Here is a 15,101-nt window from a genome sequence, read left to right on the forward strand (position 1 = left end):
AGCTAGGCTATCAAGATTGGACGTATCAAAACAAATGTGACCTCTTATTTACGTCTACTTACTCTGTATCAAAAAATTAATCTCAACCAAATTTAGAATAATATAGAATTACATCCAACCTAATTCTAGTATAACCAAACATTTCATTGATACTAAATGCCCTGACTTTTCATTTGTGGGAGGTGAAATTTTTTTTGCATCCACTTGCTAACCCTAATAACAAAAGAAAGAATATTTAGAGTTAAGACTTACCTTTTCTACAAGCATATCCATGTATGAAATCCCAGCATGCAAGTCATACGTGTAAGATTTTCATACATGGTTCGGGTCAATCCACTTAATGATCCGGCTATATCTCCATGTCTTCCCCATAATGCCAATTTCTTTAAATTCCTCTTTATTTGCCTCTTCTTTTCATTTTTGTCTCCTGCATGTTAATTTTAAGGTTAGACAAATTTTCTGGCTGAGCTAATACAATATCTCATCTGATAGAGTGGTAAAGTTGTTAAATACTAGTAGCTACTGTTTAGACTTCAAAAATTGGATCGTCAACTTCACTGTTTGATCTAACAAGAAGAAATCATTTTGTGTACTGGTTAACTCTCCAACAACGTAATTCATAAATTCAATTATAATTGAAATACTTTTTTAGTATCTCGCTTTAATATGTTGCTAAACTTAACAAGTGACAACTATAATTAAACCTTTATGTGCCGTTTTCGATTAACACGAGACTTTTATGCGTGTCTTTATGCGCTCTTTACTGTTTTAATTGGCGGTAACTGTTATCCAGCGTGCCGCCAAAAAATATAAAACATATTGCTAAGCTATAAAGGGATTATAATTAGGGTAAATAACATGAGAAATTTTGAAAAATTAAAATTACCAGACCAGCAGAACCACCACCACTACCAAAAGCATATTTGAACTAGAATCATCACTAGATGTGATGAACCGGGTCTTAGAATGTGGATCCTAGTTCCCAAGTGATGAAACCGGATAAAATGAATATAGCCCTTTAAACTAATGGGACTTACAAATTTTGTAACCGGTTTAACGCGAAAATACCTATTTTCTTTCTTCAAAGTGTTGTTGTTCTTCTTCTTCCTCTCTTATATATCTCAAAAAAAAAAAAAACACATAACATAAACTCTCTCTCTTCTTCTCTGAAACCTCTCTAATCTCTCTCTGTGAAATTCTCTAAATGCAAATAACACAAACCATTTAATTATCTGGATTCTTTCACAACATAGAGAAGAAGTTTTCACAGTTAATCTCTTCTTCTTCTCTCTGTCGCTAAACTTCCATTTTTGTTTACAGAGAATAACTTATTTTGTCTGTGAAGAAAACAAACCAAAAACGATCTCTTTGTTGATATGTGTATGATTATGTGTGTTGATGTTTCTCTTGTTACAAGTAATCTAGAATATGCTCACTTTTTTTTTGTATTGTCGCAGGTTTTTGAAAGTTGATCTATTTTGATGTTAAGAATTGAAGTATTACTGGTATGTTTTAGATCTAATGTTTTTCATGTTTTTGATTTCTCGATTTTGTTTCTTTGATTTTGTAGTTATGTTTATCTGATTTTGAATTTTTTTGGCTGTTTTTTCTTGAATAGCATGATTTGTTGAAAAGGAGAAGTTTTTAAAGATGAAAAGAAGTAGAGAGGATGTTTTTCAAGTGAAAAGGACAGTAATTTCCTCTAGAGGCGAACCGTAAGTTTTCTAATTAACATTTATTTTTGTGTTTAGTCCTTTGGTTATTATCTGATAATGTTATCAGATTATACTTGTTGATCATGTTTTGATGTTATCTGAGCTTCAATTCTGTTGGTAATTGTCTATATTGTGTGAAACTTGTGATTCCAAAAAGATTATTATTTTTTTTTTTTTTTGATTCTGTACTTTACTGATTCTTCGTTAGAGTAGGTTGAATTGATTTTGTTGCGGATTTGTGCAAAAGTTTCTCTAAGTTGTTAGAAGATTTATAACCTAGATATGGATTAGGGCATGCTTGTGATTGAACTAGCAGAATATAGCTTAGGTTTTTAACTATTGGACCAAAGATCCTTCTTTTGCTCTAGAAGGACCGGTTCTTACGATGTATCTGGATTGCCTTTAAAACAGTCGTTAACCTCGGGTAGCACGGTTAAAAGCCATTGGATTATTTCTTGTCACAAAGATTTGATTTTCAGTGAATGCTTTGATTAACTTTCTTCTGTTTTTCTTGCTGTGTGGTTCTTTATGGATAATGAAGCTCCGGGCAACAACAGGGTCCCGGAGGCATGTCACAGAAACTAACAACCAATGATGCTCTTGCATACTTGAAAGCTGTGAAGGACATATTTCAAGATAAAAGGATGAAATATGATGAATTCCTTGAAGTAATGAAAGACTTCAAGGCTCAGAGGTAGGCTATTTTTCTTCCGTCACATTTTCTTTCGTTCTAATTCTTCCATACTAATAACATTTTGTCGACTAATACTCCTGCAATGCAGAATTGACACCACTGGTGTTATAGCAAGGGTCAAAGATTTATTTAAAGGCCACCGAGACCTTATATTGGGGTTCAATACCTTTTTGCCTAAAGGATATGAGATTCACCTTGTAACGGAGGATGAACCTCCTCCGAAGAAGCCTGTTGAATTCGAGGAAGCCATCAATTTTGTAAACAAAATAAAGGTAAAATTTACTAAGTCACTCTTTGTCATTTTGAGTCCTTTAACCAACTCCATCTTAAGTATCTTGATCTTTATATTTTTTGCTCATCTTTTTCATTCCTTCAGACAAGGTTCCAAGATGATGATCATGTGTACAAGTCATTCTTAGATATTTTAAATATGTACCGGAAGGAGAACAAGTCCATTACAGAGGTTTACCAAGAGGTATTTTTACAATTTCGTTTATCTTTTATTCATAATTTTGATCGTTGTGAGATTTTATTTTATTTGAAAGGAAATGAGTTTTAAGTTTTTCCACTAGTCTCAGAATACCAAGTTGTTTGCTTTTGCAGGTTGCAATTCTTTTTCAACTTCATCCTGACTTGCTCGATGAATTCACACATTTCTTACCAGATACTTCTGGCACAGCCTCTATTCATCATGCTCCATCAGGCAGAAATTTTCCTCGTCGGGAGAGTTCTATTACACCTACTCTGAGGCCAATGCAAGGGGATAAGGTATCTTTCAGGCCCTCCCTCTTTCTATGGTGCTGGAGACTGTTGTCTGTTATGTTGTGCCTCAGTAATCAGTATGTAACCTGTTCTTTAAAATTTGCATTTGGTCAGAAGGATAGGACTATGACTTCCCACCTCGACCGCCACCGCAGTGTGGACCGTCCTGATGACCAGGATAGGCGTAGACGTGATAAGGAGAGAGAGAGGAGAGATGATAGGGATAGAAGAGACCGTGGTAGGGATTATAAGGATCTTGAGCATGATAGAGACTTCGAGCAGCGGCCCCACAAACGGAAACCTGCACCAAGGATTGAAGACTCCAATGATGCGTTACATCAAGGTAGGGATGTGTTGAAAGATTTGAACTACGTTTCATTATATTTGTTTTTTAAAGATAAAGAGATAATATTTGTTGAAAAGTAAGTATTTCATAATGCCATTAGAGGATATAATACACATACTTAACGACAACACAGAACAGTTGTAATGAACCCCTACGAAAAGCTAATCTGGAAAAATCGAAGTTTATTATTCCTCTGCAGCTCCTTAATGTTTGAACTCGAAGGCATTTATTTGCTTCCTCTAATTTCAGTTGTATCCATCATGGTGTGTAGCTTAGCCTTAGCTTTCTTTTAGAGCAGTATTCTCTTTTTTCTTGTTTTGTTCTGTTGCAGCTTTGGTCTGTTGCATTCACTGTATTTGAATAATGATTTTATTTAATTCTCGTTTGGGTCACTAATCAAATCTTTTCTTAAATCATGTCAGGTGACTACATTCAAGAATACACTTTCTGTGAGAAAGTGAAGGAGAAGTTACGAAATCCCGAAGATTACCAAGAATTCCTAAAATGCCTTAGTATTTATAGCAATGAGATCATTTCAAGAGATGAACTTAAAAATTTGGTAAGCCTTGGGCTGCCATCGTCATTTACTATCTTAGAGAAAGATATTGGTTATCTAAGGGCTCCTGAGTCCTGACATTGTGTTTTAACTGAATCTACACTGTCTCTTTTAGATTGGTGATTTGCTCGGATACTTTCCTGATCTTATGTCTGGGTTTAACGAATTTCTGGAACAGTGTGAGAGGAAAGGGGGTAAGGGTTGGCAGCTTAATGTTTGGTTAGTTCCGAATTTTCCATCTACTAAATGTTCTAACCCAAACCCTTTCTTGCAGATGGATACCTTACTGGCTTTATGAGCAAAAGTACGTATATTAAATTTTCATTCTCATATTCATTTGTTCCTTGTTGGAGTCTTCAGTTGGTTGATGATTTTGGAACTGTTTTCCAGCAATATTGAGAATTTTGAAGCTGGAACCCTTTAGCTTTATGTTAATTAATTCCTTGAATATCTAGGTTTTTGCTTCACCCGAGCTCATGAAGCCTTTGATTGATTGCAGAATCCTTGTGGAATGAGAATTTACCTAGACATCCTAAGATTGAGAACAGGGATAAAGTACGAGACCGTGAAAGGGAGGAGAGGGATCGAGAACGAGAAAAGGAAAGAGTTGATAGAAATTTATCAGCAGCGGGTCACAAGGTTACAACCCCAAACAGGGACAGCAGGGGGGAGAAGTACATGGCGAAACCCATATCTGAGCTTGACCTCTCTAACTGTCAACGTTGTACCCCAAGTTATCGGCTTTTGCCGAAGAATGTAAGTCCGTCTCTACCTTGGTCTTTTGCTTTATGGTTACCTTTTAGGATTGCTTTTTTTGTCAGGTTTGTCATTTGCTTTATGGTTACCTTTTGCTTTGTGGTCACCGATTCTTGTTTCTTTTGCAGTATCCAATACCTTCAGCCAGCCAGAGGAGTGAGCTTGGAGCTCAAGTATTGAATGACTTTTGGGTATCTGTAACTTCAGGAAGCGAGGATTACTCTTTCAAACATATGCGCAAAAATCAATATGAAGAAAGTCTGTTTAGATGTGAAGATGACAGGTAAAAAATCCTCAATTTTTTATGTAATGAGGTTATTACTTGTTCGTAAATGACATCAGACATTCTTCATAACATGACTTGGAAGCCTGAGTGAGCATATATTTCAATACATGGTCAGTTCAAATCCTCGCTGCCAAAGCTTGATTTGTTTGGTATTTAATTCATGCTCTGTGATTATGTTTATGATGATAGATTCGAACTGGATATGCTGTTAGAGTCTGTTGATGCAGCCACTAGGCGTGTGGAGGAATTGTTGGATAAGATTAATGACAATACTATCAAGCCAGAAAGCCCAATACGTATTGAGGATCACTTTACTGGTTAGTTGATCAAACCACACTTCTATTTGACTCCTACATCTCCATTGATCTTATACCACTCTGGTTTATCTTTTTAGCTCTAAATCTAAGGTGTATTGAACGCTTATATGGTGACCATGGGCTGGATGTGATGGATGTATTACGTAAAAATGCTAGTCTTGCTTTGCCTGTTATATTAAGCCGCTTGAAGCAAAAACAAGAAGAATGGTCCAGGTGTCGCACAGATTTCAATAAAGTTTGGGCTGAAATTTATTCCAAGAACTATCACAAATCTCTGGACCACCGTAGCTTCTATTTCAAACAACAGGACACGAAGAGCTTGAGTACTAAAGGTACCTGAAATCTCCGAATTGCTTACATGAAAGCTTGTCTCTTTACATTCATTTGTGCTTTCTTATATCTTTATTATTCTATATTGTAGTAACAAGCAAACATTAAGATGCATCAAACATTTAATTACATTATTTTCACAAGTTGTGTGCTCAACTTGAGTTGCCCATATTCTTATGTTGGAGATTTATATATTTCCTCAAAGTCTTTAAATTTTCCCCAGTCCCAGACAGGATTTCTGGTCTTGTAAATGAATCTGGGGAATGGGACAATCTTATATTGGCCCTGGGTTAGACCCTTCTTGTCTCCAGCCTAATGATTTTGTTATCTGAAAAGCAATGTTAGGTTGATAATTTAAGTGCTTTCTAGTTTTTATGTTGTATACTCCTTTTTATCTTGGACTAACTTGTATGCTTTTCATCGTGCAGCCTTGATTGCAGAGATTAAAGAGATTAACGAGAAAAAGCATAAGGAGGATGATGTACTTCTTGCTATTGCTGCTGGGAACAGAAGACCTATCATTCCAAATCTGGAGTTTGAGTACTCTGACCCAGATGTACATGAAGACTTGTATCAGCTTATCAAATATTCATGTGGGGAGGTTTGCTCGTCTACAGAACAGCTGGATAAAGTCATGAGGCTGTGGACGACCTTCTTGGAGCCCATGATGGGTGTCCCTTCTCGTCCACTTGGTGCCGAGGACACAGAGGATGTTGTGAAGGATAGAAATGGTGTTACCAAAAGTGTACCTAGTTTTGATGAATGTAATGGCGATGCTACCCTTGGAAGTCCCAAGCAAGTGAACTCTCCTAGACATGGAGATGACAAAGATGGTACTCATGGTTCTCGTAGGAGTGAAAGCACTCCTTCTGGTACTTCTCAGCTCGGAAAAGGGCAGAATAATGTGTCCATGCCTGAAGAAGCATCTGGAGTTGATGTACAAGCTCCTCTTAAAGAACAACCAGCAAGTTTAAATACCTCCCTTGCTATTAAATCAGAGCAAAGTAGTGGCAAGGCCACCATTGAAACTGTCTCAGGTTGGTTTATGATTCCTGAACTATGAGTTTCTATTTTTCATTTACGTTTTCTTTTACATAATTCTCAAATTTTGTTATTTGTACATTTATTAATTCTGGAACTGTTGTTATCTTTTATCTGCAAGGTCTTTGCACGACACCTTCCAAGACTGCTCATGCTGCTGTTGAGAATGGGCTCGAGTCCCGGCTCAATAATGAAGCTTTACCTGCAGAGGTATTGGTTTACCATTAGTTGCATTGGATTTTCTCAGTTGTATTAATATATCGCGCAGTGGTACAAATCGTATTAACAACTTAATTTAATGGCGAGAAATAAGGGGACTTTAGTCCACCAATCTGCTTAATCTTTCTTTTGAAAACTATTGAAAAACTACTTAACCTTTCCAGTTTTGAAGGTTAAACATTTGGAATTAGTAACTTTTTTGTTTTATGAACTACTGCATTTTTGTAATAGAAGATGTTAGGTTTCTTGTGAAAGAAACATTCGTACTCATGTAGGCTTTGCTGCTCCTATTTATACAGCAGGATGGTGACAGTAAAAGACCAATTTTATCAAATGGCATGGCAGAAGGTTCCAAAGTGCAAAAACATCATGATGATTCTGTTGTTAACTTCAAAGTTGAAAGAGAGGAAGGTGAACTATCACCTGCTGGAGATTTTGAGGAGGATAATTTTGTAGTCTACGGAGATGCTAACAATGGAGCCGTGTCTAAAGCAAAGAATAGTGCATCAGGTGTACAGTATCAAGTTAAAAATAGTGACAAAGGAAGCTGTAGGGAGGTGCGAGCAGTAAATGAAGCAGATGCTGAGGATGTAGGTGACGGTGAGGAAAGTGCGCAAAGGTCTACCGAGGATAGTGAAAATGCTTCTGAGGCTGGTGAAGATGTTTCAGGCAGCGAGTCTGCTGATGGTGAGGAAGGCTCTCGTGAAGAACATGAAGAAGATGCAGAAAATGATGCAAAAGCTGAAAGTGAAGGCGAGGCAGAAGGGATGGCTGACGCAGATGATGTTGACGAAGATGGCACGGTAGTGCCATTTTCTGAACGTTTTCTAATGACAGTGAAGCCTCTCACAAAGCATGTACCTCCGGTGTTAGGTGACAAGGAAAAAAAAGATTCTCGAATTTTTTATGGAAATGATTCGTACTATGTGCTTTTCCGCCTTCATCAAGTAAGATTTGCTCTTTTCATCTTGGCGGCTCTTAGAGTTATTCATATTTGGTCAGTTGATCTCATCAATCTAGCTTCTTGCAGACACTTTTTGAGAGAATATTGTCAGCAAAGATAAATTCGTTGTCTTCTGATAAGAAATGGAGAACTTCGAAGGAAACTGGTTCTCCTGACCTATATGCAAGGTGCGTCTAAATTTCACATTTCATCGTCTGTGTAGCTTATAGAAGCTCAATGCTTTACTTATTTGCAATACTTTTTGATTTGCAGATTTCTGAGTGCTCTATACAGCCTGCTCGACGGATCCTCTGACAACACTAAGTTTGAGGATGATTGTCGAGCTCTTATTGGGACCCAATCATACGTGCTCTTTACGTTGGACAAATTGATATGTAAACTTGTGAAGCAGGTATATTTTATTAAGTTAAAATTATTTTTATTTTTTGTAACTTCAAATTATGCAAACCTAATTTGTAATAATGTTGCAGCTTCAAACCGCTGCAGCTGACGAGGTGGACAGCAAGCTTCTTCAACTACAGACATATGAAAATTCAAGACGACCAGGGAAGTTTGTTGATTTAGTTTATCACGAAAATGCCCGTGTTCTTCTTCATGATGAAAATATATATCGGTTTGAATGTGTATGTGTCTCCAACCCTTTCCTATATGCTTTAATCTTTATGATTTTGGAAAGTTGACCGGGAAACTGATTTTGATAGGTTCTCGTTTGTGCTTTATTATTTGCAGACTTCCAGTCCAACTCACTTATCAATCCAGTTGATGGACTGTAGTCGTGAAAAGCCCGAAGTCACCGCTGTTTCTATGGATCCTCATTTCTCTTCTTATTTGCACAGTGACTTCCTCTCAGTTCTTCCTGACAGGAAGGAGGCGCATGATGTTTTTCTTCCCAGGTATGGGAAACTCATTAATGATTAGCCAAAAGCTTTTGATGTTTCTTTGGTGGTTTAATTTCATTACGGTGTTGCAGAAACAAACGAAAATACGCATGCGGGGAAGAAATTTCTGGTGCATACAATGCCATGGATGGAGTTCGAGTTGTCAATGGTTTGGAGTGCAAGATATCTTGCGTTACATCCAAGGTATGCATCATACATACACCGTCAGGCCGCTCTTTAGATTTTATTCTTAAGTTTAGGACAATGTGAGTAAGTCATTAATTTATTTTATATGAGAATCTTGAAGTATTTGTAGTTGATTTAGGTAATTCAGTGGCAAAAGTAACCTGAACCGATACCAATTATATTACTAATGTTGGTTCCTGGCTTGTTGCTTCTCCTGTTTAACTGCCCACCTATGTTGACACCTTAACTATTTGACTTATGAAATGTTTACATGGGGCAGGTCTCTTATGTTCTAGACACCGAAGATTTCTTCTTTCGGATTAAAAGAAAACTGAAAAATGTAACAGAGGGTACCACCAGCTCAACATGTCACGAGCAATCAAAGCCCTTAAATCGTTATGCTCTAAGAATAGAACGATACCAAAAGTTCCTGTCTGGATCCTAATGTATATGCTTAAGGTAAAACTTTTTCAACTCTCTCTGGAAGAAACAACTATGTTTTATTCGGATTTGTATTAATTATAAAGTATTTTTTTGTAAGTGTGCAGATTTCAAGAGATGGGATGAGGTAAGCCAAAGCTGAAAAAAGAAGTGTATGATGTAGTGCAGGCTGGTGTCAGAGAAACTTCGCTGTTGAGAAGGCGTTCCCTTGCTTCCTTGAATTCCTCTTACCAGCGAAGGAATATACAACTTTTGAAAGAGGTAGAGAAAGCAAAGTGTAGCTCTTGAAAAGTGTAGTATTTTTGTAAGTTGGTTTGTTCTAGTGTTGTTTTTAAAGGTTTTTTTTTTTTTTTCCGTTCTTGGTGTACATAGGTTGATCAGCAAAATACCATGTAAAACATGAGAGAGATGTATGTTCATTTCATTTTGCCTATCCTCTTCCTTCGCTTTTGATGGTAAAATCATAGGCGAGCCTGAAGACGACTCAATACTTGGGAGTCAGGAAGAGAACTAGGGTCAGTGTGGCCTTCTCTAATTAATAATAAGTGAAAGAAAACCTTTAGCCCAGAAATTTAGCATATTTCAGCTTTTTATAATCTTCTGAACTCGTAAAACAAAAAAAAATTGATTCTTTTGTTAAATGAAAATGGCAGGATCTTCTGGAACTGGTTGATGATTATTTACCCACACCCTAAGATTGGTATTTTGGACCATGCAAATAGATCTTCCCCCCACCAAAACAAAGCTAAGTACAAGGTTATGAAACAATGGTTGAATATTATTTCTTCTTTCTCTGTTATGAATCCAATTTTTTTTTGGAAGCATACATTGAATAAAAGGCTTAAATTGTGATTACACGGGGAAATTGGATCCCCCTAGAGTCACTTAAAATAATCTGATTGATGCAAGGTGGGGTTGCATGGTCCAGTTTCCTGCTTGGCTTCCGTCCGCGGCGAAGTTTGCTAGACCGTCTGCCGCTTGGTTTCCTTCCCGATATGAGTGTTGGATATCGCAATAGGGTATTTGGCGCATATGTTGTTTTATTTCGGCGATCATTTCTGCAATATACCAAGGTGTTTCTGTTGGGGTCTTTATGAATCGCATGAGATTTTCCGAGTCCGTTTCAAACAACACCTTGTTCCGCTGCCTTTCCGTAGCCATTCTAGTTGCCAATACAGTTGCCCATGTTTCTGCTGTGATTGCATCCGTTATACCTAAAGGTTGTGCAATAGCCATCAAAGTGTTCGCGTCTGAGTTCCTGCAAATGACCCCTGCTCCTGCCATCCCTGGATGTCCTCGAGCAGCTCCATCACTGTTTATTTTAATCGAATCTTGTTCTGGTCTAATCTATCTTACGAAAATTGTTTTTGTAATTCTGTGGTTATTTGGTGTAATCCTGGGTGTTGGGTCCCCTGGGAGAATTGGTGCGGTTATCTTTTTCGCCCATTCAAATTCGTGTTGTTGTTGTAGGGCGTGCCGTACAATGCCCTCTGGAGTGGAGTTGGTTTGTCTGAAGACGAGTTCATTTCTGGCTTTCCAAAGTGACCAGAGGAGATAACAAACAGATGTGATGGTAGAAGTATGAGTAGGACCTTGGAGGATTTGGGTTATTGTTGTTTGAGTTGTGACATTAAATGTTTGGTTATTGTTGGTGGGTTGATGTGTTGTTATATGATTGGACAGCCTGTCCCATGTGTCTAATGCAACTTGGCAGTGAATAAGCATGTGTACAACAGATTCTGGGGCGCTTCTGCATCTTGGGCAAATGTTGGAGTTGGTGAGGTTGATATGGTATAAGAGAGAGAAGGTTGGTAGTCCTTCATTAATAGCTTTCCACAAGAAAAGCTGAATTTTTGGTGGACATGGTAAGGTCCATAGAAATTTGGTATTTGGAAGGGGGTTTAGTTGAGAGAGATTATCTTGTTGGATTAGACTATTGTAACCAGATGCGGTTGTGTATTTTCCTGATTTTGAGAGCGGCCAAATGATTCTTCTATCTGGGGGTTGGTCAGTTGGTAGGTGAATATTTATTATATGTTGGATAGCTGAATGCGGAAGGGTACCTAATTGGTCATGTCTCCAGTTATGGGTAACAGGGTCAATGATATCTGTTACGGTTTGGATTGGATAGCATTGGGAAGGATCAAGGGTTTGATCGTAAGGTATCCAATTTGCTTGGATTGGGGTGTCTAAACCGTTTCCTATGCGATGAAATATGTGTTGTTTGAAGAGAGGTATTAGAGATGCCATTTGTTTCCATTGCGGGCTGGCGTAATTAGAAACAGAGATTGTACTTTGGAAAATAGGTCGATTATTGAGGTATTTCTTGGAAAAGAGTTCGGTGCAGATTGAGTGAGGCTTTTCATGGATGTTCCATAATCGTTTCATGAATAAGGCTTTGTTGTGATGGCTACTTTTCCTAATTCCTAGCCTCCTTGGGCAATCGGTTTGTTTAGTTTGATCCATCGTAAAGGGTGAAGTTTTTTAACAGAGGAATCATGGCCCCAGAAAAAGTTTCTTGCTATCCTATCAATCTGGTTGTGTACATGTGTGGGGAATATTTGTGATTGCGTGAGATGATTAGCTGTAGGAGTTAAGGATGTTTTAATAAGAACTAACCTTCCAGCATGATTAAGACATTTTGTCATCCATCCTTGAGCCTTTCGAGCCAACCTTTTAAGTAATGGTGCAGATATGTGTCGAGATGTTCTTCCATGTTTAAATTGAACTCCCAAGTATATAGGGGGTGTGGATGCGGATTGCATGTTGAATAATTGGTGGAGCGACTCTATATGATGAGGTGGAAGTCTCGGGTGGTGAATGATTGTGGATTTTGCGGTATTGATGTATTGTCCTGCTGATGAGTTGTATGACTGAAGTATTTTTTGGAGGTTGTTATTACTTTCTTGAGATGCCTTGAAAGAGATGAGAAAATCATCTGCATACATCAGATGTAGGACTGGTGGAGCTTTTTGTGATATGCGGAGTCCCCCCATCATCTTTTTGGCTTCCATATTGCCCAAGTTTGTTGATAATATTTCTGCATATATAATGAAGATATAGGACGAGATAGGATCTCCTTGTCTGATTCCTCTTGATGGGGTGATGAAACCATGAGGGGTTCCATTAACGTTGATTGAGTAGGTGACTGAGGAGATACATAACATAATATAATCCACAAATATGGTTGGAAAACCTAATTTGGAAAAGGTTTTTTTAATGAAACCCCAATCTAGACTGTCATAAGCTTTCTCAATATCTAGTTTCATAGCGATTTTGGGATCTTCGGTGATCGGTGAAGTTCTGATGTAGTGAAATAGTTCTCCTGCAATTGTTATGTTATCTTGTATAGATCGTTGTGGCACGAAGGCACTTTGGTAAGGACTTATTAGGAATGAGAGGAGGGGTCTTATACGATTGACTAAAAATTTTGATATCACTTTGTAGGTGACATTGCAGAGATTGATAGGTCTAAAATGAGAAGGTTTTGTTGGTGTGTCCACTTTTGGGATGAGAGTAATGTTTGTATGATTCATGAGCGGATGAATATTCAATGATTCAAAAAAGCTTCGTACCATGGCTATTAACTAAACTTGTGTAGTTTCCCAAAAAACTTTAAAGAACTTACTGGTGTATCCATCTGGTCCAGGAGCACTTTCAGAATTTATTGAGAACAAAGCTTGTTTGATTTCTGCTATCATGACTTCTGCTGAAAGTTTGTCACATTGAGCTGGTGTTAATCTTGGCGTGATTTCCGCAAATAACGTCTCATCTATTGTTGTAGGAGGAGCTGTGTATTGGTTGGTGAAATGATCAAGGATGATCTGAATTACTTGATCCTTTTCGCTTACCCATTTATTTTGAGGATCCTGGAGTTGCTGAATATTATTGCGACTTCGATGGATAGTTGCTTTCGTGTGGAAGAACGTCGTATTATTATCTCCAGATTGAAGCCATAGTATCCTGAATCTTTGCTTCCAATATGTTGCATGGCATTCAAGTAAGTTTAAATGTTGACTACGAAGTTCTTTCTCTCGTGTTATCCAGTACTCAAGATCGTCCCCATATGTAATCGCGCACTGATGCTGGGCCCGTTGGATTTGAGCTGTTGATTTCTTAATCAAGTTTGGGAGATGACCAAAGGTTTCCTTGTTCCATTCCATAAGAATTTGTCCAGTTGTGATTAGCTTTAGCTGTAGATTTAGAGTTGGTTCCGAATCGTTCTGCTGAGACCAAGCTGATTCAACAATTTGCTTAAGATGCGGGTGGGTAAGCCACATATGTTCAAACTTGTAAGTTTTTTGTCCTTGTCAGTCCATTGTTTTGGTGTGCAGAAGGATGGGGGCATGATCCGATGCGATTCGCGGAAGATGCGTAACTGCTACATGAGGATTAGAGGTACGCCAATACGGTGTTACCATTGCTCTATCCAGTCTTTCCAAAATGTTGTCTTGGCCTTGATTGTTTGTCCAAGTGAAAGGATCTCCACAGAATCCTAGGTCGATGAGTCCCATTTGATCAACCATTGTGAGGAGTTGACTATATGTGACCGGTCTGCCACCTTTTTTTTTCCGATTGATCCATTATCTCATTAAAGTCACCTAATAACGTCCAGGAAGTGGAGTTGGTGATGTTGGAGAAGATGGATGGAAAATCTTCCCACAAATCAATCCTAGCGTCTGTATGAGGAGGGCCGTAAATCCCAGTGCAAAGCCATGGCTGCTTCGGAGAAGGAGGAGTGACTAGAGTATGGATGTAACTTTGGGATTGGAACAGTACTCTAATGTTGATGTGGTTTCTCCACATGAGGCAGAGGCCTCCTCGTCTTCCAGCTTTAGGAACAGTTGATAGGTTTTGGTATTGGAATGATTGAGCAAGGCCCAATATATGCCTTTCAGTTGCTAAGGTTTCTGAAAGGAAAAGAATGTCAGGTTTGTGTAAGGAAATTAGTCCCCTCGGATGTTGAATTGTGGTTGGGTTATTAATTCCTTGACAATTCCATGCCAAGATATTCATTTTTGGGAGTGATGTGAGAGGAAGTTGGGTGATGAAATAAAGAGAACCTAATCCAAAACAAGCTTGGTTTCCTAAAGAGAATGAATAAGAGTATTAAGATGAGATTTTAATAAGTTGCTTTGTATTTCGGTGGGCTTTAATAAAATTGTTTGATGAACTGAGTCTGGGTATAAGGAAGGAGGAGAAGGTTGAATTGTTGATTAATGATAAATTGGTTGGACTTACTTGGGGGTTCCATATATCAAAGGAGCATGGGTTTGGGACAGAGGATATCATTTATTTATATTCGTCACAAACGAGAGAGGCGTTAAGGGGTTGAAATAAAACAACTTATACTAAGAAAACCAAGAAAACTAGAACAAGGAAATCTTTGAAAACAACACATTGAAAATTAATCTCACGAGAATGTTAAATTCAAGGAAGACAAATCCTAGCTTACGGAACATGAAACAAAAATTCCTAAACGAGAAACAAAAGAGAATTCCGATACGAAAAACATATGAGAATAAAGATACATTTAAGAAATTTCCACATAAGGATAATTAAATCCAAATCAAGTCATCAAACACTAAATCTATATTAATAAAATCCACT

At 37.9% G+C, this 15,101-nt stretch overlaps 2 protein-coding genes across 5 annotated transcripts; one reads left to right on the forward strand and one right to left on the reverse strand.

Annotated features, from left to right (window-relative positions):
- Nucleotides 1-1,110: 1,110 nt before the first annotated feature.
- On the forward strand, nt 1,111-10,062 carry LOC113343695 (paired amphipathic helix protein Sin3-like 4). Of its 4 annotated transcripts, XR_003357372.1 has the most exons (26): nt 1,111-1,269; nt 1,458-1,505; nt 1,619-1,715; nt 2,257-2,409; nt 2,498-2,681; nt 2,786-2,884; nt 3,013-3,177; nt 3,286-3,514; nt 3,940-4,076; nt 4,189-4,267; nt 4,348-4,377; nt 4,573-4,829; nt 4,958-5,112; nt 5,305-5,432; nt 5,510-5,764; nt 6,191-6,799; nt 6,925-7,013; nt 7,322-7,969; nt 8,053-8,153; nt 8,239-8,377; nt 8,457-8,609; nt 8,716-8,879; nt 8,957-9,068; nt 9,331-9,509; nt 9,599-9,752; nt 9,864-10,062. XR_003357372.1 is itself a non-coding variant. In XM_026587823.1 (25 exons), the coding sequence occupies exons 3-24, from the start codon at nt 1,651-1,653 to the stop codon at nt 9,493-9,495; spliced, it is 4,116 nt and encodes a 1,371-aa protein (XP_026443608.1). In that variant the 5' UTR covers nt 1,111-1,269; nt 1,458-1,505; nt 1,619-1,650; the 3' UTR covers nt 9,496-9,509; nt 9,592-10,062. The 4 variants fall into 4 exon arrangements, 3 of the variants coding, with proteins under 3 accessions (XP_026443608.1, XP_026443607.1, XP_026443609.1); XM_026587823.1 differs by having other exon boundaries at nt 9,592-10,062; XM_026587822.1 differs by having other exon boundaries at nt 9,599-10,062.
- Nucleotides 10,063-13,078: 3,016 nt separating this feature from the next.
- LOC113343665 lies at nt 13,079-13,771 on the reverse strand. The gene has a single exon (XM_026587797.1). The coding sequence runs from the start codon at nt 13,769-13,771 to the stop codon at nt 13,079-13,081; it is 693 nt and encodes a 230-aa protein (XP_026443582.1).
- Nucleotides 13,772-15,101: the final 1,330 nt, after the last annotated feature.

Source organism: Papaver somniferum, unplaced genomic scaffold (genome assembly GCF_003573695.1).
Source record: "Papaver somniferum cultivar HN1 unplaced genomic scaffold, ASM357369v1 unplaced-scaffold_65, whole genome shotgun sequence".
NCBI lineage: Eukaryota > Viridiplantae > Streptophyta > Magnoliopsida > Ranunculales > Papaveraceae > Papaver > Papaver somniferum.

Excerpts from the sequence above, each read along its gene's own strand:
- LOC113343695 (XM_026587823.1), top strand. The coding sequence starts at position 1,651 with ATGAAAAGAAGTAGAGAGGATGTTTTTCAAGTGAAAAGGACAGTAATT. Across the intron at positions 5,433-5,509 it reads TATTGAGGATCACTTTACTG|CTCTAAATCTAAGGTGTATT; the intron begins GTTAGTTGATCA and ends TTATCTTTTTAG. Across the intron at positions 5,765-6,190 it reads GAAGAGCTTGAGTACTAAAG|CCTTGATTGCAGAGATTAAA; the intron begins GTACCTGAAATC and ends TTCATCGTGCAG.
- LOC113343665 (XM_026587797.1), bottom strand. The coding sequence starts at position 13,771 with ATGTGGCTTACCCACCCGCATCTTAAGCAAATTGTTGAATCAGCTTGG.